General features: G+C 36.0%; 1 protein-coding gene and 1 non-coding gene across 3 annotated transcripts in view; one reads left to right on the top strand and one right to left on the bottom strand.

Moving 5' to 3' along the window:
• Nucleotides 1-2324: 2324 nt before the first annotated feature.
• KIF11 (kinesin family member 11) overlaps nt 2325-24503 on the bottom strand; it is a 52364-nt gene continuing 30185 nt past the window's right edge. Inside the window, exons 15-22 of one of the 2 annotated variants that reach the window (XM_028512319.2) lie at nt 23831-23956; nt 23049-23207; nt 20493-20599; nt 10259-10538; nt 7282-7504; nt 5999-6147; nt 5199-5315; nt 2325-3350 (exon numbers count right to left, since the gene is read on the bottom strand). In XM_028512319.2, the coding sequence (XP_028368120.1) occupies nt 3219-3350; nt 5199-5315; nt 5999-6147; nt 7282-7504; nt 10259-10538; nt 20493-20599; nt 23049-23207; nt 23831-23956 (1293 nt within the window). In that variant the 3' untranslated portion in view covers nt 2325-3218. Of the gene's footprint in view, nt 3351-5158; nt 5316-5998; nt 6148-7281; nt 7505-10258; nt 10539-20492; nt 20600-23048; nt 23208-23830; nt 23957-24503 lie in introns of both variants that reach the window. The other variant, XM_036026999.1, reaches the window with a different exon arrangement.
• Nucleotides 15208-15315, top strand: LOC114498251. The gene has a single exon (XR_003684695.1). It is a non-coding gene; the product is annotated as a U6 spliceosomal RNA (small nuclear RNA).

Here is a 24503-nt window from a genome sequence, read left to right as displayed (position 1 = left end):
TGGAGCACACCTTCAATGCTTAGGCGGGTCATTTTCAATCTGCCTTAGTCTTCCCTTCCTGCTTGTACTGATCCAAGGTATCAGCCAGCAGTAAAAGCTTAGACCTGTCTCAGGTCTCTTCTAAGCATGCATCTTGGCCTGAACATAAAGGGCTTTCTCAACTTCCCAGTACACAGTGGTTTTTGTGTGGCCTACTTTCCTTCAGGAAATTCTCTTGCATTTCTTCCTCTCAAGATTTAGGCACTCCTTTATTTACTTCCATTGTAATCTTTTGTCCCAGATGGCAGCAGGTTGTTAATTTGCCATAGCAGTATTAAAGAAATGCCTGCCATTTGCCCAGAGTTCTGAGTTAGATGAAACAGAGGCAAGTGCCTTGCTTCAGTCCGTCACACAGCTCAGATAGGTGAGAATAATTTTTTGAGATCATATCTACTTCCCTGCAACCAGGAACCAACGTCTCACTCCTAAAACTTGGGTTGCTGTCCATCTTCAAGACCACCTCAGAGATGGGAACAGAGTAAGGGCGAGTCAAACACCAAAAAGCTTTGCTAGTTTTTAGCTCTCCTTCTTGATTCACCATTTAATTGTTTGCCGTAAATCTTTGTTTCCCAGAATCCTGACTAAGTTGTTTCTCTTTCACCTCTGAGGAGGAATGGGTCTTTGAAGCTGTTTATTCTATTTCTGTCAGTGGTTATTTTTTGACATTGTACATGTAAATTTGTAGAGCTAACTTAAGGCTCTGGATGCTTAAATTTTCCAGAGATTTTTTACTTCTGTGAGATAGTTAAACTAGTTGCACTGACATCCCTAAATAACCTTAAAACAGTCAGGGAATGAGGTGACTTAAAGCTGGACATCAGGCCCTGTGAGGACTAGTCTATTTCTCATTACTCTTACACCAAGATGTAGCCCTTTGGAGTAGAACAGAAAGCCTGGGATGTTACCAAGGCTTTCTTCCTTGGTGGTTCCTGTACAGAAGTTTATTTAAGAAATCTTAACACAATTTGCTTAACTCTAAAAACATACCCATCGCCAAATAAGAAATAATGGGGCACGCAAGTTTAACATACAAACCAAATGTATTAATCATGGATTTACTGAGGACAGTTTATTTTATTAGATATTATCTATAGCTTCCATTGACATCTGATTTTGTAAAGAAATATCATTTTTATAAAGAGAATACTTCTGCAAGGTAAACTTATTCCTCAAAGTAGCACATTTTCTAATTCTCTAGTAGAGTTTGATTTTACTTGGCTATCAAATTTATACCTCTCTAAATTTATGTTTAACATGGGCACATAATTTCTTCTTTGCACACACAGTAGTCACCCCTAACCCACACAGAAAACATTCCCACCCTGGTGGATGCCGGCAACCATGGATAGTACCAAACCTAATCAACTCCAACTCTGCCAGAAATGTGGTAGCAACTTCTTCCTCAGCAGACACAGCCTCTCCAGTAATTTTTACACTTTTCACTCCAAACCTATTCCTCCTGAATAGGTAACTGTCCCTGACTTGCAGTAAATAAAGTATTATTCATTTCAGAAGCTCCCTTAAAGTGTTCGTATATGCTCAATGTTTTCTAGCACATTTGCTGTTCATGTCTTTTACCCACAAACTGAATGCCTTCTCTGTCTCAACTAAGCATTTATTGCACACTGTGGCCATAATTTTTGCAGTTTGAGGTGCAACAGCAAAACTAGCACAAATTTCTTTTCCCTTCTTCGCAATTTCACAGACAGAAAATTTGTTCTTATTGTAGGTCTTAGCAACTTCAGAGTATGGTTTTTTTATTTTCTTACGTGGAGAACTTTCATTTTTTCACTTAAAGGATGCACTTTCCGGCTTCTTTTTAACATAACCAAATTGCCAGCACCAGTACTCTTACGTTTGGGGGACATGAAATAAAATGAGAAAATGAGGGTTCCCCGAAGAGGAGCACTGCTGCACCGCAACAATCTGACAATGGAGGCTGCTACTGACTAACAGAGCAGCAACGCATGCAGTGTGGGGATGCTGGACAAAGACGATTCACATCCCGGGTGGGATGGAGCAGGGCGGCGCAAGATTTCACCATTTTACTCAGAAAGGTGTGCAATTTAAAACTTATGAATTGTTTATTTCTTGAATTTTCCATTTAATATTTTTGGACCGTGATTAACTGAAACTACAAAGCAAAACTGTGGATAAGAGGGGACTATTTAATTCCTCCTAAATGTTCTGGTTGTTCATGCTGAAATATCTCAACTTCCAGAAATTTGGTTGTCAGATCAAAATTGTCAGAGCTCTTTTAAAGGTTAATGTTTCAATAGAAAAAATATACATATACACATTTTATTATATACAAAGAATACAAAGTTTCATCAGGTAAACAAAGGAATACAAATTATAATCATAATTAATAGCTCAAAAAGCCCTTAAACCACTGTGACTTTCTGCACAAGACACAGGCAGGCATTATGACAGGGTTACCCAGCCCTTCAGAGATCTAGGTAGTCTCCCATAATAACAAGAGCTCTGTGAAGGCTCATGTGTTTGGCCTCATAAAGGAATTAAATGCTTTCACACCTACAGGGGAACAAATTAAAAATATTGAAAAGACCTTCTAGGGTTGTTTATTGTTGACAGTGATTTTAGAAATAACCACAGAAAACTGTTAAAGGTATCCAGGTAAAATTCTGACTATTTTATAATAATAATGGATACCACTCCGGAGCTCTACAAATGGTTTATTGACAAATAAAATGGGAGAAATTGAGCTAAGAAGGCAGAATGAAAAGTCTAGGAAGGAGGCAAGCAAATATAGACATAATTCAATCATACAAAAAAAAAAAGAGAGAATGTCCTTCCCGAGAGCAACTACTGGTGATATTTATCTATAAGCTCAATCCTAGAATAACAGTGACACTTCTGTACATTTGCTATTTAGTAATAGACAAGAAAAATATTTTTCATTTGTTATGAAAAGACAATTTTATAGCAAAACCTAGAAATACGTAGTCAATGAAAATTCCAAATGAAACCCAACTTAATATATAGTGAATTACAGAGGGATGACAGAAAAAATGAGTAGAAACATTAAATGTAAGTAAATTTACAGTATTACCTTGATGTTTTCTACTGTTTTTAATCTATACACAAGGCTCAAGTTCTGGGGTTACGGGTTTTAGTTTTCAATTTTCTTAAAAATAAAATCAAAACCCTCAGGTTATCTAAACATTTATCTGGGCCCGTAGAGGTAATCTGCTCTTTGTAACAGATTGCTCAGTAGTTTCTTCGACTTTAGACCTCTCCACTGGATTAATGCCTCTATTTTCTTTGTCCTTTCCATGTGATTTTTTATGCTGTGGATTTAAGGGGAGAAATTAGGTCAAGATAAAGTAACATTTAATACAAATTAGCTATACTCTATTTTCAAAAGTTTCTGGATTGTAGGAAAGAAATTTAAGTGTGAAGAACTTCCAAAAAGGCTCAGCACCAACTTGAACCAGAAATCTGTCTGGCAAGTTTAAACGAATGCCTGCTTCGTTTACCACCAATGGAAAGAGTGGAGTAAAAAGATACTACTTTTCTGTATGATATTCCAAAGCACAATTACAAATTTCACTGTAGTACAGTGATCCTCAACAGGGAGCAATTTTGTCCCTCATCCCCCCCTTAGGGGACATTTCAATGTCTGAAGACATTTGTGGTTGTTAAAACTAGGGGGCAGAAGCCAGGGATCCTGGGAAACATAATACACAGCACACAGGACAGGCCAACGCAACAAAGGACTGTCCAGCTCCAAATGCCAGTAGTGCTGCTGTGAAGAAACCCTGTAGGGAAACAGAGATTTGCTGTCAGCACCGCCCCCCAAAAGACAATACTATTTTAAGCAGAGAATCTGATATATGGGGTACCTTAAGACACTTTTTTAAAAACTATATTTTATCTTTATTTAAACTTATTTCATATTTCTCATTTAGCAACTTACATTTCATTGGAATCCTTACATGTGCTGTCACATGGGGCTGGCCATCAGTTGCAGGCCCAGTCTCAATGCTGAGACAAACATGACCTACTTTAGAGTTTTAAACCCAGAAAACTTTTCCCCATCAGAATGCTATCAGGGAAAAAATAACTTCCAGACTTCAGCTAAAGGTCTAAAATCCAATCCCAAATCTTTCCTAGTACTGTAGGGACTTCCTCACAACTGAACCACTAAGCCTGGCCTTCAAAATGCCTTCAACAGTAATAATGAGTGGATTTTCAAACACTAATTAGCTTCTTTTAACTTTCCCTCTTTTCTTAACTTTGTAAGATAGAAGAGAGGGTTGAAAATGAAAAGAAATATATAGAGAATCCTCTACTAGGAAGGAATAAAGCAAAAGTAATAATTTGGAGATAAAATTGCCTAAGTCAGGCAGAGAGGAATTTAACAGAATCTGAGCTAGAAGTTTTAACAGCTTAAATTAGGGACAGAATCTTTGGAACCTAGTGGAAACACCTACAAGTCCGTTCAAGACAAGTATAAGCATAGACGTATCAGAAGCAGCACTGTGACTGTAAAATGGAGACATCACTGTGCTATGTAATGAAATCTTTATCTCACAGACTGTCTAGGCTCTTGTCTTCAAAACACAGGAAAAGGTGCTAGGCAGTTCATAGTGCCATACTCCCCAAAAGTGTTTAAAAGGGGGTAGGAGTCTTCACAGGATTTAATCGTACAACATCAAGGTACGAGGAATAATTAGGAAACGAGGAATAATTAACAAGAGCAAAGCCTCAGGCAAAAGAAATCATTAATATAACCTAAGAGGCCTTTTGTCTCTGAAGCTTTTAAACCCTCACAGCCCTCAAAGTCTGCTTATGGGCAGAGAGGCCCCAGGACTTCCACGTCCAAGGTGGAGGGAAGACAAATGACTGTTCTCAGTATCCATTCCGAGTGAGTAGGAAGCAGAAAAAGGGCAGTTGCAGGTTACCAACTGAAGAAGGAGATTAAATCAAATTTTGCCTTTGTCCTACAGAAAACCTCTGAACAATGATCTAATTTGTGTAATTAATTTAAATCAGAGAAGTTCACAAGCCATTCCAAGTGAATGACTAAAAATATTTCATTGTTCCACCCACCAAAAGTAATGTGTTTATGCTAACTAGCAAATGACCGACATACCAGATGTGAAAGGGTTATCTGACAGGATATAATCATGTACCTGGAAAAATGGAACCCCACCACTTGATGAACAATCCACATTGGCATCTACAGATGGCTCCTGACTTAGAGGTTCTTCTGTAGTGTGCTCCAGAACTGCCTTTTCTTCATCTGAGTCCTAAAATAAGAAGCAGGATGAGTATTAAGTCCAAGCGCTTAAAAATCTTCCTAAAAGTAAAGGCAACTTTCTCCTTGGAAAGTAACACATTTTCCACTGTATAAAAGTTTATACTTCAACAAAATTAGTAAAAAGTCTACAAAATAATTAAAATAATCCCTAATATGTTCTCATACAGACAAGTACCTAAAATAAAATGTGAGAAGTGGTATTCTCAGAATGGGATTATAGTTTCTTTTTTATTTTCTTCTTTTTACTTTGTGATTTCCCAACTATTCTATAATTACTATGCTTCAGAGCACAAATTGTGGAGCTTGTCTAGGTTCTAATACCAACTCCATCCTTGTGGCTTGGGATAACATAACTCAGTTTCCTCACCTATTAAATGGACATAGTACTAGCATCCACCTCACAGAGTAATTAAGAGAACTGAGTAAATATATCTGTAAAGAGCTTAGAATCAGTATCTGGCACATAAGCACAACATAAATACTAGATATTATTATTATCCAGTAGTCTAATGAAAAAATGGCCAGATTAAAAGAAACAGGCGTAATGGTCACACAACTGTTATAAATGAGACAGGGTAGGATTGAAGGGCAAAGAATAAAACTCTCCACATGCAGTCGATGACATCAAGAGTTTATAGGAGAGCTCTAAAATTCTGATGTTTTAAATTTTACCTGACCGCTGTCTTCTTTGTTTTCTGGACAGCTTATCATCATTAACAGCTCAGGCTGTTTCTTTTTCAACTGATCAAGGAGCTGTCTGCGTGGTTCAGTTCTCACCAGTGTTGACGGGTATGAATAATTCTTCCTCTGTGGTGTTGTACCTTTAGTAGACATCATTTAAGCAGGAACAATTGAAGAGTGGGATGTGAATAAGATTTCTTTTTTAATGCTACAACTTACACTATTAGTCTTGTCACCTACTGGGCATATATTGCTTACAACTATTAAGTATTTCCTAACTTGACAACTGATCTTAAATAGAGACAACTGTTTTCAAAACATGAAATTTTGTACCTCTGAGGCTGTATAGAAGAGGGGTCATAGGCAGCGTTAATGGAATAAAAGCAGTTTTCCCAACATGATCATACTGGGAGGAATGATCATTTCATATAAATTTGATAGGAACTAAATATTAACCAGTTAAACTGCTTTATAATGAACTCATGCTCTCATAATTTACATGGGCACTTGCTTAACATGTAACATTTCTGCTTAACATTTGTATTCCTAATTTTATTGAAAACTGGACCAAAATATTACAGGACTCTTAGGGAAAAAGTGAACTAATATTTATCGCAAAATCCTTTTACAATTGCCTTTTTAAAAATACTCTCAAGTGTAATGTATATACCATAAAATTTACTGAATTTTTAGTAACTTTCCAGGATATGCAACCATTACCGCAATCCAGTGGATTTGCCACAATCCAATGAGTAACTCAATCACTCATCCTGTGCTAACTAGCTTGTTAGACTCCCCAAAATGGTGAGTCATAAACGCCAATCTAACAGCCCATGACAACATGAGAGGTGCGCATAAGAAAATGCACAATGTGGTAAGCTTTGCATTAAACTAGATTTATTCAATTACATTCCTAATTTTTATATGAACAAAAAATAGAGGAATGTAATTAAATAAATCACAGGGCTAGATAGATGGTTGGTTGCTTTCCTGTTTTTAAAATGTTCTCTAATAACAATGGCAGTTTCTTTAATGTCTGTTAAATTTGCTGAATCGTGATGCCCAAATTTCTAGGAGTATGCGTCACCTATATCATGACATCTGATGCTTCATTAAAGCTACTTTATGGTTCCCATTTTTCCACATTTAAGTTGATTACATGTGGTAAATTCCTATCAGGCAATGGCAGGACCTAGTTTTTCAGTACATCTGGCACTGTACAAGGTTGAATTTAACTTCGAAACTTTAATAATTCTATTTCCCTCTTAAAGTACCTGTTGGGATATCCAGTTTCAGATCCTCATGTAGAAAGCAATTAAGCTTCGTCAAACCAATTTTTATGTTTTCATTAAGTTCTAGACTTTGTGCCATTAATTTTTCTTCATCCATATTTATCTGACCAAGAAAAACGTTACGCTGTTTCTCATTAGCTGCTTCGTGTTCACTTAATTTTTCAGTAATCTTTGAACTTGAAGCCTCACAACCTTGGTTTACAACCTGTAAGTGATTGCAAATGCACTTTTATTACTAAAAATCAAAGTTGTCATTGCTTTACTCAATATATCATTTCCCCTCACCTTGAAATTTTCCATAAAGTTTTTAAAACACATGCAAAAGTATAGAGAATATAATTAACCCTCTTGTATTCACTTCCCAGCCTCAACGTTTATCAACAAATGGGTTATAGCTCAAAAAGATTGGCCATTTATTCCATCTCCCTCCAGTATTATTTTGAAACAAACCCGGCATCATTTCATCCATTTACTTCAACATACATCTCTAAGAGTTAAGAGCTTTTTAAGACCATTCTCACATCAAAATAATTTAACAATAATTTCTTTATATCAAATGTCTAATCAGCATTCAAATTTCACCAGTTGCCAAGTGTTTTTCAAATTTTGTTTGAATCAGAATTTATTATTACATTTGGTCGATGTGCCCTAAGTAAGTCCTATATAATTTATCATGCAAACTGGAATATTCTTCAGAGTGAAAAGGGCCATTCTTAATAATTCCCCTACTGCAAAAGATGTGAAACAAGGGCTATCCCAGACAAACTAGGACTTAAGGCCATCTAGTCTTTCTTCTTCTTTTTTTAAATCCTCACCCGAGGATGGTTTTTAATTGATTTTTTAGAGAGAGGGAGGCAGAGAAACATTGATGTGAGAGAGAAACATCGATTGCTTGCCTCCCCCATGCACCCAGACCAGGGACTGAACTGGAAACCTAGGTATGTGCCCTGGGAATTGAACCCACAATCTTTCAGTTACAGGACAATGCTCCAACCAACTGAGCCACATCACCTAGGAAAAGACCATCTAGTCTTAATCTTTTAATACAGGCTCATTCTTCCTCATATTTTTCTCCTTGAAAAAAAATGTTGCTGTCAAAGAAATCAGGCCTTTGCTCTAAAAAATATCTCAAATTCTGGATTTGGTCAATTACAACCCTATGCAGTATTTTCATATCTATATGTCCTCTATTTTCTACAAACTAGTTAGACCCAAAGGCTTGATCTAAATTACTGGTAACTCTAAAAAAGAATGAGGCAGACCATAGTTTTGGCTTCTGGCCAAGATGGAGGTGTAGGTAGACACGCTGTGCCTCCTCGCACAACCAAAAGAAGGACAATTTAAAAACAAAAAACAACCAGAACTGACAGAAAATCGAACTGTATGGAAGTCCAAGAACCAAGGCGTTAAAAAAGATATATTCATCCAGACCAGTAGAAGGGGCAGAGACAGACAGCCAGGCAGAGGACTCACAGCAAGGCAGCAGCTGGCGGACCTAGCGAGGCAGCAGATTGTGGAGCAGGTCAGACAAGGCTACAGTAGGCTTAATTTTTTGGCAAGAATATTTCATAGCTGGTACTGAAAGCACATAATACCTGGTTATATCTTTTAATTTAAGATTAAGCAGTGGCCCTGGCCAGGTAGCTCGGTTGTTTAGAGCATCGCTCTGATACACAAAGGTTGCAAGTTTCATCCCCCATCAGACATATAAGAAAAAACTAATGAATGCATAAGTGGAACAACAAATCAATGTTTCTCTCTCTCCCCCTTTCTCTCTCCCTCTAAAATCGATCAATAAAAAAACTTTTAAAAATCAATCAGTCAGTTTGGGTATGGTCACCCAAACATTTACCTTTATTCATTATTCTGCCTAATGAAGATAGAATAGATTCCTTATTGTTTGGTATGACAAGATATTTAGGCTCATCTGGTATATTTTCTGCTACAAACCTGAAATCTGCTGTTTTTTCCATTTTATCCTGATTCCTTTTAGTTCAGATAGCTTATATAGCATAAAATACTTAAATTCTTTTACCTAATTCCTAAGAATATTAGAGAAATCTTGTTATTGCACAGAAAGAAAAACAAAGCCAACAAAGGGTTCATGCAAGTGTTAAATTCAAGCGAACTCAGAAACCTATCAAGTACTCTTTGAGCAACCAGAACAACATCCTAAATACTTAAAAGAAATAACAAATTTGAATCTACTAAAAAAAGTAAAAAGCATCCTCGCTGGTGTGGCTCAGTGGATTGAGTGTCAGCCTGAGTACCAAAGGGTTGCCAATTCGATTCCCAGTCAGGGCACAGGCCTGGGTGGCAGGGCCCAAGTCCCCAGTAGGGGTGCGTGACAAGCAACCACACATTGGTGTTTCTCTTCCTTTTCTCCCTCCCTTCCCCTCTGTCTAAAAATAAATAAATCTAAAAAAAAAGAAAGAGAAAAGTGAAAAAGGTACATAAGTGGAAGATTATATACCAAAAGGCAGAGTGCCCTTAACTGAAGGAACTAGCAAGTCAAAAACCAAGAACAGATACAGAGCAGACAAATGTTAAATAATTTTGAGATCTAGGAGACATACACATCAAACAAGATCATGGATAAACATACCAACTATAATACACTTAAAAATTTAAGTCATTAGCCTGGCTGGCGTAGCTCAGTGGATTGAGCACGGGCTGCGAACCAAAGTGTCACAGGTTTGATTCCCAGTCAGGGTACATGCCTGGGTTGCAGGCCATGACCCCCAGCAACTGCACATTGATGTTTCTCTCTCTCTCTCTTTCTCCCTCCCTTCCCTCGCTAAAAAATAAATAAATAAAATCTTTTAATAGAAAAAAAATTTAAGTCATTATTATATTTTTAAATGTCATTTGTTTTGAAACCAATTCTTAGCCAAGAATACTTAATTTTTTGATTATCACTATTCACCCCAAAGTAAGGTTTCAGTTACAAAGTTATTACCTCCAATAGGTTCTGAATTTCCTCTGCCCTTTTGTTTAAGCAACATAGCCACTGTTCAGAAAAACCAAGTACGCTTGTGTTCAGAGCTTCACATCTCTGTTCAGTCTCTTGAGATGTTATTTCAAGGTTGCTGTTGAGTTTATCACAGTGTTTCGCACACTCTTCAACCAACTGTGTACCTTCTTGGCTAAAATGTCTGAGCTCCTGTGATAAGTCATCACAATCAGCACAGAATTTCGTACTGTGAGAAGTTGTGTTGCTGATTATATCCTTAGATTTCCTATAAGAAAAGAGAACAACATTGTTAAAATGGAAAACTAAGACTGAAAGGATCTATAACTTCCTCAAGATTACACAGATCAAACCCAAGCAGCCTGGCTCCAGAGCCCATGTTCTTCTTAATTAGTCTTCAACACCGAGAAGGGATGCTTTGGCCAGTGTCTTTTCATAGCAGACTGACATCACATATGCCACTAGATGACCTTTGGAAATGTCTTTTCTCATAAAGCGTTTCTCAGTCCACCTCCAGATATGATGCTTCGCTATATTGTTATTTAAGGGCATCTACAGCCTCTTGTCTAGTCCCTAAACTGTCAGGTCATTCTGTTCTTAGGTAGTTTTGCCTTGCTTATAACATAAGTCATAAAAATTATAAATCTTATAAAACAAAAGTCAACTACAAAGTCTTCTAATTAAGACAAATAATATTGGTGTGTGGCAAACTATACACAAAGCACACATAGTACACAGAAACATAACCCTGATATAAAACTGATGTGTGTTAGAACATACATTTAAAACCCACTGGTGGCTTCCTTCTCTCAATAAAGCTTCCTACAATAGCATTCCAAGTCATCATATAGCACCACGGAATTAAACGTTGGGGAATGAAAGTTTACCCCATAGTTACCCTCTACTACCACTAGGTGGCACACCATGTGAGTAAGAAAATGTGTTAGAACAAAAGTTCAACCCCAGATTAAGTAGAAATGACAGAGAAAAAATTTTAAGTGGTAAATTTGAAAACTACCAACACAAATCTGTCCCGTTAAGGAATTGCAATCTAGTAGGAAGATGAAATTTATTCATAAGTGACTATAAACTATGACAATAAATGGCAAAGGCAGTGGGTCTCAAACTTCAGTATACATAACTGTCATCTAGATTCCTGGGCCCTGCTCCTGACTAATTCTTTTGCATGTAGCCAATGCCAGGATGATAGGAAAAATGACTTGCCTAAACCTTAAAGAAAGTATACCATAGTTCCCTTCCCATTTCAATCTTATCCCTTCAAAGCTATGGAATAAGACCAAAATCCTTCTGACTAGACGCTGAGAAAACAAAGTAGGGAAACACTTCCAACATTCAGATCCTAGAAAGAAAAATTCAAAATAGAACATGATATAATGAACAGTACCAACAACAGGACTGGAAAACAGATGAGAGGAGTTAGGTAGTAGGATACGTGACAGGCACAACGCTACAGCAGCACTGTTCAATAGAAATATAGCGGGAACCACACATGCAGTTTAAAAACTTATAGAAGGCAACAAATGAACAAAAACAAACAAAAAAACCTCATAGACACAGACAACGTATGGTGGATACCAGAGGGTAAGGGGGTGGGGAGAGGCTGAAGAAGGTAAAGGGGTCAAGTGACAGGAGCGAGCACACAATGCAATAGATAGATGATGTATTTTAGAAGTGTACACTTGAAACTTATATAATCTTATTAAGCAACATTACCAATAAGTAACACTGAATAATGGGAACTTATTAATAAATGTCATCATTTAATAACATTTTAAAAATAAGTATTACTAGTAGTCATATTAAAAAAGAAAACAGAAAAGCAATCAGAGTAATAATGTCTTGGGTATATATAGAATATATAAAAGTAAAAAATATAAAAATAAGGCATAAGAAATGTGGAAGAATTGGAAATATACTGTTATAAGGTCCTTTCATTACACATGAAACAGCAAATTATTTGAAGGTGGATTAAAATTATTTCAAAATGTTTATTATATTTTTGACCTAGCAATTCGACTTCTGGGAATATATCCTGAGAAACCTGAAACACTAATACAAAAGAACACCCCCCCCCCCCCGGCCCCAGGCTAACTGCAGTGTTGCTTACAATAGCCAAGATCTGAAACAGCTCAGATGATTGGATAAAAAAGCTGTGGTACATTTACACAACGGAATACTACAAAGCCATAAAAAAGGAAGGAAATCTTACCTTTTGTGACAGCATGGATGGAACTTAAGATTATTATGCGATTATTATGATTATTAAGTGAAATACGTCAGTCAGAAGAAGAAAAATAACATATGCTATCACTTACATGTGGAATCTAGTGAATAAAATAAACTGACAAACAAAATAGAAACACAGGCAAGGACACATGGAAGGCTGACAACTGTCAGAGCAGATGGGGTTGGAGGACTGGATAAAATAAGGTGAAAGGATTAGCCAAAAAACACATATACGTAACACATAGACATGGACAACAGTGTGGTGATGGCCAGAGAGAATGGAGGTGAGGGCTAGGTGAAGGTGGGTGAAGCAGGGAAAAATGAGGACAGAACGACTTTGCCTGGGGTGGTGGGCACACGATGCAGTGTGCAGATGATGTTTTATTGAGTTGTACAGTTGAAACCTATATGGTTTTGCAAACCAATACCACCCCAATAAAGTCAATTAAAAATGTTTATTATTAACCCTAAAAAAACACTTAAAAAAGTAATTTAAAAAGTGTAACTGATAAGTCAATGGAAAGATAAAATGAAAACAAAAATGCTCACCTTATACCAGGAATGGGAAAATGGAAACAAAGCACAAACAATGCAACAAACAGAAAATAGAGAAATGGTAGATTTTAACCCAACTATATCAATACTTTAATGAGAATGGTCTAAACACACCAGTTAAAAGTCACATTGTGAAATTTGATGAAAAAGCAAGGCCCAATTATGTTATCTATAAGAAATCCACTTTAAATATAAATACTTAGACCAAAGTAAAAAAATGAATATAAGTTATTATGCAAATAGCTGAAATACTTATTAATTTCAGACAAAGTAGACTTTAGAACAAGGAAGATTGTCAGGTATCAAAATACACTACATAGTGATAAAGGGGTCAATTCTCCAAGATATATCAACCCTAAATGTGTATACATCTAACAATAAAACATCACATGAGGCAGAAACTGATAGAATTGATAAGAGAAACAGACAAATCCACAATTAGTTAGATATTCCCATACCCCTCTCTTAGTCTAGAACATCTCATCCATCAACAGCAGAATACATATTATTCTTACATAGTAGTCACAACTGGAAAAGCTCATAAAATTAAATAGTCATTGGAACCACAGTCCAAAAAGTGGGCCAGCAAGACCTGCACACTAAACCTAAACAGAGTGAATGCCTGCTAAAAAAGAAGGCATATAGGATCCTGAATCTTCTAAAATAATAACCAAAATGCTCAAGATACCATCAAAACCCACTCTGGAGTCCTGGCTAGTGTGGCTCAGGGGGTTGAGCGCTGGCCTGGAAACCAAGAAGTCGTTGGTTCAATTCCCACTCAGGGCACATGCCTGGGTGGCAGGATAGATACCCAGCTGGATACATGCAAGAGGCAATGGATTGATGTTTCTCTTCTTCTCTTTCTTCCTCCCTTCCCCCCCCTCTAAAATAAAACAAATTAAAAAAAAAAAACAACAACAAAAAACCCTACTCCAGAAAATCACAACTTGAATGAGAAAAGATAACAAGTGCCAGCCAGCATTGAGATGATTTAGCTGTTGGAATTATTGGCAAGGATTTTAAAGCAGCCATTATAAAAATGTTTCAATGAGCAATTATAATACTTCTGGGGGGAAAAAATTGGCAAAGAAATAGAAGAGATTAAAAAAAAAAAGAAGCAAATGAAAATTATCATCCCTGCCCTGAAAAAACACTTCATTTAATAGATTCAACATTAAGTTAGAGGTGACAGAAGAAGAATCAGTGAACATGAACACAGATCATATACAGAATCTGTGGACAACAACAAAGAGAAAATAAACTATACATCTATAGCCTCAGAGACCTATGACCATAATAAAAGATCTAACATTTGTGTCATCAAAGTCCTAGAAGTAGAGGACAAAGATTATAGGGCTGAGAAATATTCAAAGAAATAATAGATGAAAGTTTCCAAGTTTGGTGAAAGCATTAAGTCTACAGATGCAAGAAACTGAGCAAACCCAAATAGGAAACACTCAAAGAAATATAGGGTCCAGCACAAATAATGCTCCTTTTTAATTACAAAATCCTTTATCACAAAATCATAAGCAAGTAATTCTGTAACATAACAATATCAAACTCAAGCACACCATATAACATTTTAGGTGAAATGTTCAAATTAAAACTATAAATTATTATACTCATATTATTACCCTACCAACCACACTCAAGCAGGCCTTACTTCTGCCAGACTCTATATATATAAGACAAAGTATAACAAAACACCTAAAAACATAAGACAGAGAAAAAATCTTAAAAACAGCTAGAGAAATTCCTTATAGGTGAACAATTACTTGAATGAGAGAAGATCTCTCATAGAAGCCAAAATGAAATGAAACAATGTATTCCAGATACGAAAAACCCTGAATTCTATATCCAATGAAAGAATCTTTCAGTATGAATGGGAAAATCAAGGCATTCTGAGCAAAAACAGAACTTCTGACCAGCAGACCTTAAAAACTAAAGAAAGTTTCCAAACAGAAGGAAGCTTGAAACTTCAGGCACAATTTTATGAACAAAATTAGGGGTAAATACAATAGAAAATCCCTTTCCTCATGAGTTTAGAATATCCACAGGCAAAAAACTGAAACTTGACAAACCTCACACCTTATATAAAAATTTAAAATGAATCATAGACTTAAATCCTACATGGGGTGCTTTCTTTGGCAGCACATTTACTAATATTGGAACGATAGAGAGATCACCATGGCTCCTGTGTAAGGATGACACGCAAATTCAAATTTGTGAAGCAACCCATATTTATGATATATTTTGGACATTAAACATTTATATATATGTGAAAGGCAAATACAATATTTCCTCCCATTCTTTAGGTTGTCATTTCCCATTCTTAGGTCCTTTGATGCACATTTTTATTTTGATGAAGTCTGATTTATATATATTTTCTTCTGTTTCGTTGGTGTCAAATCGAAGTATCTATTGCCAAGCCTGAATTTGTGAAGATCTATCTCATGGTTTCTTATAAAAGTTTTCTAGGTTTAGCTCTCATATTTAAGTTTTCATCTACTTTGAGTTATATTTTGCATATGGACTGACGCAGAGGTACAACTTATCTACTTTCACATGGTTATCCAGTTATTCCAGGTTCATTTGTTGAAGAGACTCTTCTTATGGATTAAATAATCTCAACACCCTTGTTGAAAATAAATTGGCAATAGGTGTTTTGGTTTATATCTAGATTTCAATTCTATTTCATTGGACTCGTTTCCTCTCTTTTTTTCTTTGTCTTTTTTTTTTTTTTTTTTTTTTTTGCCAGAAGTTTATTGCTTTGACTATGGCAGCTGTATAGCAAGTTATCAAATTGGGGAGTTGAGTCCTTCCCCTGTAGTTCCATACGAATTTGGAGGATGGGCTATTCCATTACTGCAAAAAGGCCTTTGGAATTTTGAGGGGGTTGCACTGAATCTTTATATTGCATCAGGAAGTACTACCATCTTATCAATGTTAAATCTTCCCATACTTGTATATAGGATGGTTTTTCATTTATTTACTCATTTTGTTTAGCAATGGTTTTAATTTTTAATATACAAGCCTTTCACCTCTTTCCCTATTTCTACTAATCAAGATTGTGTATGTCTACAAATAAAAGAAAACCTTGTAACAATAAAATAAATTAATAAATTTTACATAAGGATGGATAAATGGTGACTTTATGTAGTAAACAAACAATGCAATATACAGATGATGTATTATAGAGTTGTACACTTGAACTTATAGAGTTGTATACTTAAAAAAAGAAAAGATTGTACACATGAAACCTAAGTAATTTTATTAACCAATGTTGCCCCAATAAATTTTTTGAAACTTAAATAAAAAATTAAAAAAAATAAAATTTTAAAACTTCTAGGAAAAAAACTAAGTCTGACTGGAATGTATGTAAGTATGTGAAACTGGCAAGCAAGGAGGCTATAAAGCAACATTACATTCTAATGAAGGAATCAGAAAACTTCTTAAGAGTCCAGATAAAAATATTTTAGGCTTAGAGGTTACATAGTCTTTTGTGTACTTTTGCAGCAAAAAGGCAGCCAAATATAGCCAAAGGCAACGTGTAAACAAACAGAAATATCCATGTCCAATAAAATTAATTGCAATCACAGGCATCCAAGCCACCAGCCAAACCCTGCTCTAGTTAGTAAGAATATATTTCATTACTGCCATGGGTTAGACATAGTCAAATTACTTACTATATATTGTGAGACAGAGCAAATAAGTAAATATACTGTGAATGAGATCCAGGTTTCTCACTGTGTGAAAGGGAGCACAAATATAGAGTATTTATATGCACGTATATGTACACATACCCACAAATACTTCTAGCAGTATTACCTAGGATATCTAGAAGAAATGACACCCCAGTAGTGATAACAGTACCTAGTGCCCAGATCAAAGTTTCTATTATTAAGATTCTAGAGCTGGGGCTGAGAAAGCAGAAGATGGGCCTGTAACATCTTCCTATACCAGAAAGTAAGAAAATGCTAAAAAATGATAGGTCATATTAAAAGGATACAGGAGCCAACTTGAAGAGGCTCTCACTAGTGAAAATTGGGGTAATTTGGGTATCAAAATAAATAACCCAGAGAACAAAAGATTCCATCAGTATATGCTAACATAAAGAAATTAATAAAAAATAAACGGGAGGGGAAGGGAAAAACTCTTCCTCTCAGCATATTGCCAACTAACAAAAGTAGAAGAAATGATGAAATTAGAAAAGATCATTGGACAGATACTATCCTTATGGTTGTTTCAGACCTGTTATCAATAGGTGCTAAAAGGATATGGATAGTTACATAGTTGCAAAGAATCTCCCCATAAATTCTTTAAGAATTGCAAAGGAAAAGAGTAACTTTACTGTGGAGAAATCTGGAGGACAACACTGTAACTAAATTATCAGAGTTAAATGAAACACTAATTATGAGACAAATAGGTATCATCTACCTTGTGATATCTGAGATGCATTAAGACCAAATCACTTTTGTGACATCAAAATTACAACTAAACTATAGAACAACAATCATTCAGAACTGTCAGAAATTAAGCTGAATGGAATTCCTACACTATGGAATTAAAGAAGAAACCACATTAAGACTGGTAGAAGAAGAGACATGGAACAAGCTGGTCCCACACCCACAGGCGGCAGATAAAAATTGGGAGGGATATTTTGGGAGAGAGGGGTCCCAGCCCCACACCAGGACCCCTAGCCTAGGATTCCAGTGCTAGGAAGATAAGTCTCCATAACTTCTTGTTGTAAAAACCAGTGGGAGTTGAAGCTGTGGAAGACAGAAACTGCTGGACTTCCTCCTTTCCTCCAAGTGCCTTCACACAGAATTACTTGAATCACTCCCTCTGAGCTCCAGCATCAGAGCAGCAACTTGAACGGTACGAGAAGCATACAGGGAGAAACTGAACTTTTTGGCATCAGGGTGACAGCTGGGGGAATGTTTTTACTCAGACATAAGTGCCAGCAGAGGCCACTGTTCCTTTTTTGAGCCCTTCCACCATAGAGCCACAGAGCCAGCAGGCAAGCTCCATATCTGAGACTCCTTCAATCTGGCTAACACTGTTTGCCCCACCCTGGTAAATCCCTGTTGCCCTGGCCCAACCAACTTTTGGGCCCACCAAAGCTTGTTTCCAGTGGCTTTTCCATATGAACAGCCTGTCTTGGCCCATGCTCCAGATTTTCCTAAATACTCTAAAACAAGCAGCATCTGGCTTCAACAAGCCCCGTATTCTAAGTGGCCCTAAGCCCAGCACTAGCAGCAGATGGCCTTGGTTCACAGCTTGGCCTTGCCTGGGCACCTTCGAGCCCAGCACAAGTAGCAGCCATCTGCAGATTGCTTTGTCGCTTATGCTGTGTGAACCCAGACAGAACACGGTCAGTGGCTGACCTTGGACATGCCAATAGCAATCAAGGCTCAACTACAACAGGAGGGTGTACACATCCCACATCATGGGTGCACCTTGAGTTCCCAGCTTGAGTTATAGGGGAGGCTGTGCCACTGGACCCTACAAGACACCTGCTACATTAGGCCACTCAACCAAGCCTGACAGGCAGAGCTGCTCTACCACAGAAATAAACATAGGATGGCTGCCAAAATAAGGAGACAAAGAAACAAGGCCCAAATGAGAGAATAGATCAAAACTCCAGAAAAAGAGGTAGACAAACTGAAGACCAGTAATCTACTAAATGCAGAATTCAAAACGCTGGTTATATGGATGCTCAAGAAACTTAGTGAGACTCTCAACAGCATAAAAAAAGATCCAGTCAGAAACAAAGGATAATTAACTAAAATAAAGAACAATTTACAGGGAATTAACAGTAGAGTGGATGAAGCTGAGAATCACATCAGCAAACTGGAATATAAGGAAGGAAAAAAACCCCAATCAGAACAGCAAGAAAAGAAAAGAATCTGGAAAAAAAAATTGAGGATAGTGTAAAGAGCCTCTGGGACAATTTCAAGTGTGCCAACATTCACCTCATGGGGGTGCTGGAAGGAGAAGAGAGAGAGAGAGCAAGAAATTGTAAACCTATGTGAAAAATGACTGAAAACTTCCCTAACTTGATGAAGGAAATAGACATACAAGTTCAGGAAGCGCAGAGAGTCCAAATCAAGATGAACCCAAAGAGGACTACACCAGACACATCATAGTTAAGATGTCAAAGGTTAAATACAAAGAATCTTAAAAGCAGCAAGAGAAAGTAGTCAGTTACCTACAAGGGAGCTTCCATAAGACTATGAGCTTATTTCTCAAAAGAAACTGCATCTAGAAGGGATTGACAAGAAATATGCAAAGTAATGAAAAGCAAGGACCTGCAACTGAGATTACTCTACCCAGCAAAGATATCGTTTAGAATTGAAGGACAAGAAAAAGCTAAAGGAGTTCATCACCACCAAACCAGTATTATATGAAATGTTAAAGGTTCTTCCTTAAGAAGATAAAAAATATGAATAAAATGGCAATAAATACTTACCTATCAACAATTGAATCTAAAAATTAAAAAGAAATAAACAAGCAAAACAGAAATTAGAATCATAGATACAGAGAACATTTTGATGGTTGCCAGCTCAAAGTGGGGTTGGAGGCATGGACAAAAAAGGTGAGGGGATTAAGAAGTACAAATGGGTAGTTACAGAATAGTCATGAGGATATGAAGGGAATGCATAGGGAATAGAGTAGCCAAAGAACATATACGCATGACCCATGGACATGGATAACAGTGTGGGGATTGCCTGAGGGTGTGCATGGGGGGAGTGGAACTGAGTGGAGGGGGACACAAGAGGGGAAAATCGGGACAACTATAATAGCATAAATAAAAAATAATTAAAAATATGCCTCTTGTGGTATTTTTTGATAATTCCAACTTATCATGATGGCCATCCTCAACTGAGATACATAAATATTCTATACTCTTAAAAAAGTAAAGGTCATGAAAGACAAAAACTAAGGAACTGCTCCAGATTAAAGAAGACTCAAGAGATACAACAAATGCAATGCATGATTCTAGACTGAATCCTGGACCAGAAGAAATATCTTTTTCTTTTCCTATAAAGAACATTAGTGAGATAATTGACAAAATTTGAATTAGGTGTATATATTAGGTGATAGTTATCAATATTAATTTCTGATCTAATATAAAAGTTATTTAAGAGTATACTTGTTTTTAGGAAATATACATTGAAGTATTTAGGAGAAACTTTGCATCACATCTGTAACTTATTCTCAGCTACTTCATAAATGATATAATTATATAATATTAGAGGGGGCAAGTGAAAGGAATGAGAATGATAAAACAAACATAATAAAATGTTAAATGAGAAACTGGGTTGTTTTTGTACTATTTGAAGCTTTTTATACTGAAATAATTTCAGAATTATTTCAGAAGTAGAGAAAAGTTAAATAGAATTTTAAAACAGCTTACTGCTCTGTATTTTCTTGGATATTCTTAAGTGGTTTCTGGATGTTTTCACACTTTTCCTCCAAAGCACAGAACCTCTCTCCCCAAAGATTGATTAACTGGCAAAGTTCCTGTAAGAAAGGTATGGGGAGGGGAAGAGAATGAAATTATGATACTTGAACTTTTTTCCTATACTGCCATCAAGTATTTTCCCATAGGTGACAATTATACAATTTCCTTACAAGAGTTACTTAATTAAAATAAACAAGTAAATTTTTTTAAAAAAGAGTTCTTTAACGCTGCCTCTCTCCCATAGAGGGAAGCAGTGGAGGTTGATATTAAAAGGATATCAACCTGTAATATTATAGGGATTTTTTAAAGAGTAAATAATGAGCAACTTGGTATTTTAAAACTTACTTTTAGTGTTCCTCTAAAGTAACCAAATATATCAAAATGACACATTATGTTTGAGAGCCACTTTAACAAATACATAGTTGCTTCTTAAGTGGTAACACCACTAGAAGGAAAAGGTGATGCTGATAAACTCATGGGTCAAGCAGTCCAAAACTGTTACCAGAGCTGAAACATTTTACAGAGCCTAGTTGGATCATATTAATAATGTCAGTATAGAGTGTTAACTTTACTCATACTTGGTATCCTTAAAAACAAGCTCTTATAGGCATACAACATGCTAGAGACTTATACTGCAAAATGAAGAAGCTACACTAAAGACCAAGGAAGACTTGAAAAAGAACCAAGTATTCTTATCACTGTTCAGTCCATTAGTTGACCAACATCTTTGAATAACACATCAGCAGATAAAACATAACTAACACTTTGATTATGTATAAAGTCTGTCGATATTTTTACTAGTCTCAGAATAGAAGGAAATGCAGGTTTTATCAGAAAAACCTACATGTAAACAGGTGTTCAGAGTTTTACATAATTGTTTTTGTTAGTGCTAACTTCAAGTTCTACAAAGTCGAAGAAATTCTCACTTAGTAAACTTGCTTCCTCAAAGCCAGAGAATTCAAACATCCACACTAAAATACTTTTTAGATCATAGGTATTGTGCTTGTTTTTAAACATTTCAATACCCATTTTAAACATTCAAAACAGCTAATTTATAAAAAGTTTATCTACCTTAGAATATATACCTAAAAAAGTTCTAAACAGGTTTAAGGTAAATAACCCTATGCAGAGGCATGAGTCATTGCTGCAATTTCAAAGTGCAAGAAAATATACAGACCTGATTGGTGGCTCAGTGGTTGAGTGCCAGCCTGCAAACCAAAAGGTCACTGGCTCAATTCCCAGTCAGAGCACATGCCTGGGTTGCAGGGCAGGTCCCCCATAGGGGACACAAGAGAGGCAACCACACATTGATGTGCCTCTCCCTTTCTCTCTCCCTTCCCCTCTCTAAAAAATAAATAAGTAAATCTTAAAAAAGAGAAAATATATATGAAGAGCACTCAAAAATAAATGCCTTTCAGGCAATGTAATCACTAGCACCCTGAAAGATGATATGAATACTGCTAGATTCTTGCAAGGCCTCTGTTTCCTCATTAGAAACTGGGCTAGTAATAAAACTTGTATCTATATTGGTTGGTAGGAGAAATTAAACATAAGTTGCTCAAAAAATTTTAATTATTTTTACTAATTTCTGATGTCAATCCTTTCTCTGAAAAGTTTATTAGCATCAATTAGGAAAACGATTCAACTTTTTTAAAAGTTGCTTTATTTCTTACCTAAAAATCTTGGACATGTTGTTGTTCTTCTCATTTTTGATGACATGGATATTTTCTCTCTCCCTCACTTCCCCCCGCCAAAGAATACTTTACTACCCACTAAATGATGTCAACGGTTTTATTGACTGAAGAGTTCTGCCATGTATAATAGCCTCACTTAATAAAAACTTTAGACATTCATTACTAAGGCCTTAAAAATACCAGTTGTTTTCCATATGTCTGATATTTATAGATTATGACCTTCTTGGTTTGAAGGTTTGGTTTTAGTTTAAAGGCTCATATACTAAGAAATAGTTTACATGCAGGAAGATAAGTCATGAATTACATTTATAATCAAATGAATAAAAACTGAGAACTATATTCATTTACTACAATTTAAATGTCTGACATGGGTGAGATAGAGACAGTAAGAGGAAAGCAAGGTAGAGTTTATGACAGTAACTATCCATGTCACCCTAGGAAAAAAACAATTTTCTAAGTATCAATGTAGATACAGGTTCATTTAAAAGACTATAACCATATTCTTCTAATTGTATTCCCAAAGGTATGTTTCTCCAGCATCATTGTTCATTGTAGTGTGAGGAAAAGACTGCCCTGTTTGTCTGATTGTGCTTTAGCGTATGGTTCTAAATGTGGCAAATTCTCAAATAGTAACTGATTGAGAAAAGCATTCTCATTATTTTACATTAATTACTGTTAAAAGCAACAGTGGCTTTGGCATTTTCAAGTTTCTAAATTAGTTATATAACATTCAGATTGTGTAACAAGGATTATCGAGCTAAAGATCATAAAAAAACTTTCTTTTTACACTCTCCAAATCATCCAAATAAGATACCTGTGAATGGATTTTCTTTATTGTCTTCAGGTCTTCAGTTAAATTTTCACATAGCTTCTGTGACTCAGCCAAGGAAGAAATCGTATTTTCTTGTAGTTCACGTAGATTGTCAGAGAGCATACTGAGAAAGCCATCCATTTCCTTTTTCTGATCTTCTATCTTTGAAAGAAAAACATTAATTTTTTTTTAAATTAAAAAATTTAATTCTGTTGATTCCCAGTCAGGGCACATGCCTGGGTTGCAGGCCATGGCCCCCAGCAACCGCACATTGATGTTTCTCTCTCTCTCTTTCTCCTTCCCTTCCCTCTCTAAAAATAAATAAATAAAATCTTTAAAAAAAATTTAAGTTTGTTTTTATTTTTTGAATACATACAAAATAGAAAAGGTAGAAAACATTATGCAAAGTCCTTTCTTCTCTCTAGTCCCTAGAACCTCATTCCTACTCTCACCTGAAAGATTCGTACCATTTTTAAACAATTCCAAAGACATTTTATGTATAATTAGGCATACATGCATGCATACATACATGTATCTTCCTCACCCACCACATGATACCATGCTGCATGTTACTTTGTGAGCTTTAACATTTATCTTTATCATTCCCTCTCACTTTTCTTAGCCATGATTCTGCTGACTACATCAATGGCAGAGTGCATGTAGCTCCTTCTTCCTCTTAGATTCCTTCTCAGAACCCATGAGTTTTGCATGTAGACAAATCTCCAGGTGTGACAACAGTTACGTTTTTTTCTTAAACAATTTGATTTTGAGATAACATGTATTACCTTATTAGCCACTGTCAGTGAAGTCTTGAAAATATGCTTGAGCTGACTATCAATTTTCAGTATAGCCAACACAGTGGGGGATAAAATTGTTTCCAGTGAACTTAGAAGGTCAGTCTTAAGTACATTCTGGTTTTAAAAATAAAAACAAACAAGTCTTTAAAAGTAATATTTTCCTGTCCATAAACCTGGCTGGTTAAATCTCTTAAATACTTTGTTAACTAAATATGTTCATATTCAAATTCTAAGTATCCCATTTTCTATTCTTTAAAGCCTATTGTTACAAGAGTTTATATTCTGTAAAAAGTATTAAATACTTTTTTTGAAAGGCTATCATTCATTGGGAAAGAAGTATCACTCTAATTTCAAATCATTCTGTGGGAGCAGCAGTCATCTCTTTGACTCAAGCAATGCTTATGACCTGGTAGAAAGACATCAATAAATACAGATCATCTAGTTAATGAATCAATTTCCAAAAAGTTAGTATTGACAGCATCTCCTAACTTTGTCAAATTTTGGTGTTGAAATCTATCAAATAATGTCATACAAGCACTGAATCTAGGCAGTGTCAGCTAACATTTGTGGTATCTACTTGGAAAATGTTCAACAACTATTGTCAATCTCAAGAAGGGAAACAAAGAGCCTACATAAAGAAGTGATATGGCAAAGAACTTCC

The sequence above is a fragment of the Phyllostomus discolor genome, chromosome 5 (assembly GCF_004126475.2).
Source record: "Phyllostomus discolor isolate MPI-MPIP mPhyDis1 chromosome 5, mPhyDis1.pri.v3, whole genome shotgun sequence".
Classification (NCBI taxonomy): Eukaryota; Metazoa; Chordata; class Mammalia; order Chiroptera; family Phyllostomidae; genus Phyllostomus; species Phyllostomus discolor.
The sequence above is the reverse complement of the archived record's forward strand: the minus strand, read 5'-3'. Positions and strand labels throughout refer to the sequence as shown.